At 41.8% G+C, this 6,966-nt stretch overlaps 1 protein-coding gene across 1 annotated transcript in view; it reads right to left on the bottom strand.

Moving 5' to 3' along the window:
• Positions 1 to 1,403: 1,403 nt before the first annotated feature.
• Positions 1,404 to 6,966, bottom strand: part of LOC139695484 (tectonic-1-like) — a 39,092-nt gene continuing 33,529 nt past the window's right edge. The window contains exon 10 of the mRNA XM_071594270.1: positions 1,404 to 2,091. Coding sequence (XP_071450371.1) covers positions 1,404 to 2,091 — 688 coding nt within the window. The remainder of the gene's footprint in view (positions 2,092 to 6,966) is intronic.

The following is a 6,966-nucleotide window of genomic DNA, read 5'->3' as shown; positions in this document are numbered from 1 at the left end:
TACACCACAGCTCAGAGCCGACTGCCTTTTTCAGCGTCGCTTGCCAACCTCCAATCGCAGCCCGTCAGAGCGGTGCTTGGCGCGCCTGGAGCGGCGCGCCCAGCCCAGGAGTCAGTACACTTATTTTCCGGACGAACCCTGTACTTCGCTGAGGAAGTTTGTCGGATAGTAGAAACTTATGGACTCCATGCTTCAATATTATCCTTTCCACCAGTGCTCTGGCCGCCGTTGATGCCTGTTGGTCTGATGGCGGAATGGCTTCCGTATACTTGGACAAGTCGTCTTGAAATGTCAGCAGATACTTATTTGCACTAGAGGTCGCAGTTTAAGGGCCCACGATGTCCACATTACATTTTTCGAAAACGAACTCCGGGGTCGTGGTGATGACCAACGGCATTTTGGTTTTCCTTTGAGTCACCTTATTTTTCTGACATGACTCACAAGATCGAACATACAACATCACGCTTCATTCCTGGCCATTCATAATACATTTTCATACTGTTGTAAGTGCGGTTCATGCCCTGATGTCCCCCCACGGGTGAATCATGAAATTCGTGCAATAATTTCCTTCTTTTTCATACTGGAATTTGGTCGCTTTTACTCGTTTCATGCGCAGTCTCCTGGCCGGAATCTACAACACATATCCTGCTGAGTTCATCGGCGTTCGTGTTCATAGAACCCTTCTTAAGGACTATCTTAAAAGCGCATTCTTCTAATTTAATCCGCCTCCGCATCAACCACGAGCTTGGATCCTTAACATTCATTAGCCATGTCAGTGGTTTGTGGTCGGTTACCACAGTGAATTTTCGGCCATACAAATACGGTCGGAAATACTGTGTCCCACACACAATTGCTAAGAGTTCTCTTTCAGATGTCGAGTAATTTATCTCAGCTTTATTTAATGTGCGGCTTGCATAAGCGATTGGTAATTCCTTTCCTGATGCATCTTGAGATAAAACGGCCCCCAGAGCCCTGTTGCTAGTGTCCGTAGTAAGGGTGAAAGGACGCGTGAAATCAGGATATTGGAGGATTGGCTCCTCCGCCAAACATTCCTTTAGGCTTCGAAAGGCGTCTTCCTGCGCGTCCTCCCATTTGAAATTAACCGCGTTTTTTAGCAATCCATGCAAGGGTGCGGCGATTCGGGAAAATCTAGGGATGAACCTTCTGTAGTAGCCACACAGTCCAAAAAAACTTTTCATCTCCTTGGTGTTGGTAGGTCGTGGGAAGTCCTCTACCGCCTTAGTCTTCAGAGGATCCGGTTTTACACCTTCGTCTGAAATCACATGCCCTAAGTAGTTTACTTCCCTTTGTAAAAATTCACATTTTTCCGGTTGTAGTTTCAGTTGATACCCACGCAGTCTCTTCACATGTGAAATTCCAACCAGCGGCTCTTCCTCTATCTTTTACAATAATTTCGGGGGTATTTCACAGTCTACTTGCGCCTCGGCGGTGTTAATTATGCTGGCTATACATTCCCCGGAGATTCCAACGGTCAAAGCCTCAGCCAGATAAACCCCTTCCCGTAATTTCTCTCTTGTCAATAGTCCTTCCCCTGTGGATGGGGTCGGGATCTTCACTAATCGTTCGCAGCGGGCGGGAATCGTCAGCTTCCTTCTCATTTCCTTTTCTGCTCCCGGTCGCTGATCCATCTCCATCATCAGTCCCCTCATGTATACCTTCTTTGGCTCCACATACGCCACAGCGCCTAATTCCCCAAGCATATCTCTTCCCATGATTCCATCAAAGCTAAGAGACAAACGGGAGTCATCTATTATGTGAAACTCAACGTTTGATTCCTTACCCTGGCACTTTAATGTTAAATTCACTCTCCCTTCGGTGGGTATGAGACCATCCGTTATTCCTTTTAGAGCTATTCTCTCCTCGGGGAAATAGTTGGTGCCTTTCCTCAATAAATTCCCCTTAATTAGACTTACGACGGCCCCCGTGTCCAACAGCAAGCTCAACTCGCCCTTCTCACACTCATTGCATTCGAAGGTAACGGGATCTCCACCCTCATTCTCATTGAACTTGGCCTTATTTACCTGCCTGACGGCTGCTGGTTTGACACCCCTTTGCCGACTTGCCGGGGAGCTCCCGATGGAATTGTTAACTCCGGGAATTCGGCAAAAAGACGGTTGGATAGGTCTAAGCAGTGACCTGCCGCCCCCAAGGACTGCCCGCTTCGTTTCCCCGCGTCGTATGAACAGGGAAGCGTACACTTAGTGGCGTTACTCCCCCAACGGCGGTGGTACCAGCAGATTCCTTGGTCTCGCTGGGAATTAATGGAGGACTGGTGACGGGGTGGGGATCGGCCGCGGGAACGGGGATGCGAGTGTGGGCCGCGCTTGTTGGCGAGCGCAGCCACTTGTTGAGAGAGGTTTTCTATCTTCTCCATCTAGATCTGGTGCTATGGGAATAACCTTATTCTCAATGAAACAAAAACTCAGGCCATGATTTTCTCTGCAAAAACCTGCCCTTCTGATAAAAGTACTTCTCAGCCTATGTCAAATAACTGTAAAATTATTAACTAGTATAAATTTTTGGGAATATATTTTGATAAATACCTGAAATGGGACCTGCACATGACAAATCTATGTAAAAAATTAAATTCTGTGTACTATCGTCTTTCAATTCTGACACACTGTTAGTATGGATGTTTTAAAAACACTCTACTATGGTCTTTTTTTTCTCTTGTATCATACAGTATCATAATCTGGGGAAGTGGGTCATCAACTGAGTTAAATAAAATATTTATTATTCAAAAGAAATTGCTTAGGTCCATGTGCAATAAACCCTATAGAGCCCACTTCAGACCTCTCTTTCAAAGCCTTGGCATCTTAACAATCCCTAGTGTATTTATTTATAATTCGATAATTTTTGTATAAAAGAACATGCATCTATTCCCATCAAATAATGGCATACACGCCTATAGGACTAGGACAAGAAATTATCTGTGAGTAGTGACTGCTAGCATGACAATGATGTCCAAGGGACCTCGTTCTCTGTGCATCAAAATATTCAATAGGCTTCCCATTAGTTTAAAAAATGAGAAATCATTCTCTATTTTTAAAAATAAAGTATTTGTGTACTTAAATGAAAAATGTTTTTACAGTGTGAAGGACTACTTCAGTTCTGGGTAATTCTGAATTTTATGTTGTGTAAATTCTTAATTGTGTGTGTAGGTGTAATTTTATTTTTCTTTTCTCTGGCTAGTAATCCAGTTACTGTACTTCTTGATGTACCATATACAATTACATAATTGTATGATATTCTGTACCATACTATGTACTTGTCAATTGGGGAAATAAAATTATTATTATTATTATTACGCTTCTTCCTACCTTTTTGTCCAAAACTAATGCCACCCCTTACTGGTTCTCATCCCCTCCACTAATAAAATGATCCCTCCAGTAATCTCTGATGTCATTCCATTCCACCTTGCAAAACTCTAAAATATTACCTATATCCCCTCTCTCCCACTTAATATTTTCTCATTTCCCAACCCTTATTGTCCTCCTCACATTTTAAGTTCCTGCTGAGTAACTAGTTCAGTCCTCTTCTACGCCTTCTCCATGGCTGCTTCTGCTGTTCATTCCACTTTGCAAGCATTTTGCGAGATGATGAGCAAGGAGACCTCGTCTCTCTCACCGCTGGGCATGAGACACAACCCAAAGGCCTTGGTCCTTTGGCTGCCATAACTCTTACTCAGGTCTATGGCCATAATTGCTGAAGGGGAGTCATTGACATGATTTCCTATTGCCATCCGCAAAAGCATTTCTGGAGTCAGATGTCTTTGAAGCCATCCGACTGAGGAACACACACGAGCTATATTTTGTCTGGTCCCTACCCATTAACCAAATTGGCATGGATTATCCTACCTTGAATGATACTTGGGAAGGATGGATACTTGGCAGGCGTCCTTTAGGGAAGGTATCGTAAACTTCACTCAATCACAGGAGCACAGTTCCCCTGAACAGAAACAGCATGTGATGAGTGTTCAGGCTAACAGTGGCACTCATTTTTCCCCGGCAGGTGCCAGACCATAACTATGACTTAGATGGACGTAGAAAATAAAATAAAATAATAGAAAGTATTGGCATAGCCCTCCAAGAATATTTAATACACGACAGCACATGTAATGTAAAATGCATCTGAAAAATATCTTACACTAACAATAAGGCAAATATTTGAAAGTGATCACATACTAATCAAAAGCAAGTTTCACTTGAATATGAATGCTTCTCAGTCAATTCCAACACTGCGAGTAAAAAATAATATATTTCATTGCTCAATACCATTTTAATGCAACGTGCTCTGAAGCCAAAACATGAGCTTCAGGCTAGCTTTCTGTTTGAATTCTTACTAGACTTTGAAACACCCACTGGAGGGTGTATCAGTGTGCTTCCATTAAGCAATTATATGACATCCTTGAAATTCTTCATACTCTCTAATGGCTTTATTAAAAGTATTAAATATACAACAAACTACAAGTACATACAAATTTGAGTCATTCATGATTATGTAAAATATATTTTTATTAATTTTTTTCATGTTTTTAACAGCTCTCCTCAATTTGGCTCCATTATTTTACTTAAAGCTTAATGACATATTGTTTCTAGTGGCCACAAAGAGTCATTGATGATGATGAAAATACATACTGCCAGTTTCACTGGCTGATTATATATTCAATTCACTTCCTCCCACCTCCTCATCAGGCACTCTAAATTTGCATGGAAATTTGCGTGAAACATTACCAAAATACTCCAAGAGACAAGTTCAAGATCCAAATGATTTGTGGAAGGCACAATTGGAAAATGTTGCGAATTCCTGGGCGGAGTATCAGTCCATTCCAAACGTGAAAGTTGAAGGAGAAAATTAGTTATTTCATCGCTCAATGCCGTTTATGTGCACTCAGGGATGACGCACGCGATAAAAATATTACACATCCATCCTAAAAGACTTTGTACTTTTCCACAGACTTTTATGATAAGGCACAATGCGTTTCACTGACTTGCGGCATCATTAGGTACAAATTTTCTTAAGAACCAGTGTGAGAATATCGTATATGCTCAGGACAGAGTGGGGGTGCGGAATCAGCATGTAGAAAACGTGGGGTGTTGATTCCTTTATGCTGACAACATTCTATGCCTTTGGACAGGAACAAACTGCCAGTTATACACCTTCCTCAATTCCATAAACACACGCCATCCGAATATTTCCTCCTCCATGGAAAAATGCATCAATGGCACACTTAACTTTCTCGACTTGTCAATTACCTTAAGGGAATAAAGACACGAGTTTGAAATCTACAGGAAATCCACTTGTATACAGACCACATAATTCCTAATGATTCCGGCCACCATTTTTCTCACAAACAAGCGGCCCTCCACTCGATGATCCCCCGCCTCCTACCCATCCCCCCCTTCCCACCAAAAACTTCAACTTTGAACTCGTGACCATCACTAATATCGCTACCAACAATAGGTAAAACCTTAGGCCAGTTGATGTATTACTCGGAAAAAACAAAAATCAATGGCCATTAATAGTATTTCCTCCGCACAGTCCCCAGTCTCTAAAGATTTTAGGTGGTTTTTGATCCCATTTCTGGGAGATATATCATATAGGATCTCTAACTGCCTACCCACCTCACTCAAAGCAGCCTTTCACCCACCCCTAACCCTCTCAAAACTTCTAGTCAATGAGGGCAAAAAGAAACTTAAAATTTCCACCATAAAATGGTTATTTATGCTTAGCTTTATGGTGGAAATGTTAAGTTTCTTTTTACCCTTATAATGAAGGAATTCCACAAAGTTAAAACTGAAACTGCAATGTTTTCTAGTCAATGGTAAAGACACGCAGGATAGCCTTCTTAAATCAGCCATTTATAAACTGAAATGCAATATTTGCAACACTTTTTATGTTGGTTAGACAGGGAGGAATGTCAAGTTTATGATCCAAGGAACACACAAGGATTCACAGAAATAGGAATTCCAACTCTCCCTTTGCTAAGCACCGACTAGAATTCGACCACAGCAATGACTTTGTCCCAGAAATATTACACACACTCCCAAAAGGATTAAAAATGGATGCTCTCTAACAAATGAAGACAAGGAGGCACCTAGCAAACCCCAGCTTGACACTTTGTAACGAGCAACTGTTCCCGTCCCCCTCCCCACTCCTTTCTGAGAAACTAGCCATGGAATTGGTCAAATCAACCCCTCAATGCACCCGATCGCCCCCTCCCCTCTCAGCCTCCTCCTTCCATCCCCCCTCCCCGCCCCCCACTCTGTCCTCAGCGTATGCTATATTCTCGCACTGTTTGTACTAGAATATTTCTACCTGATGATGCCGCAAGTCGGTGAAACGCAATGCACCTTATAATAAAAATCAGTTGAAAAGTACAAAGCCTTTTTAGCATGGATATTAAAGACTTCCACGAAGTGAAGCCTGAAAGAGTAGAATATATTACACATGAGAACACCATGTGGAAAACCTTACTGAGTCATGGGGACACTTCCGTTTTCTTCCCTGTTGGTGCGATTGAAAATATATAAATGACAACACTATGCCCACATGAAATATTGAAAACTGTAATAAGGCAAACCAAATGATCAGCAAAATTAAAACTGCAGGCAAAATAATTATACGACAAGAAATATCTACTACCTACTCACGTGCAAAGCAAGCATTGCTTCTCAGTTTGTGTAATCCTTTACACAATGTGATACAAAGAGGCAACACAAGGAGCACATTGCCAGTTACAACCTTATCACTGAAAACACTCGACAAATTGTTTTGCATGAAAAATGCACACACATAGGGATAAATGAATGGTGAGCCTAGCTAAGGAATAGCATTGGGAAACATTTCCTATCATCATTAACCACACAACAATTATCACTTTTACTTGACTGCAAGTCAATGCATTTATTTAATCAGTTGCTCTTAAATATCTTGAGGCATGGA

This window comes from Hetaerina americana, unplaced genomic scaffold (genome assembly GCF_022747635.1).
Source record: "Hetaerina americana unplaced genomic scaffold, ioHetAmer1.1.p SCAF_6, whole genome shotgun sequence".
Classification (NCBI taxonomy): Eukaryota; Metazoa; Arthropoda; class Insecta; order Odonata; family Calopterygidae; genus Hetaerina; species Hetaerina americana.
This window is presented reverse-complemented; position numbering and strand designations above follow the sequence as displayed.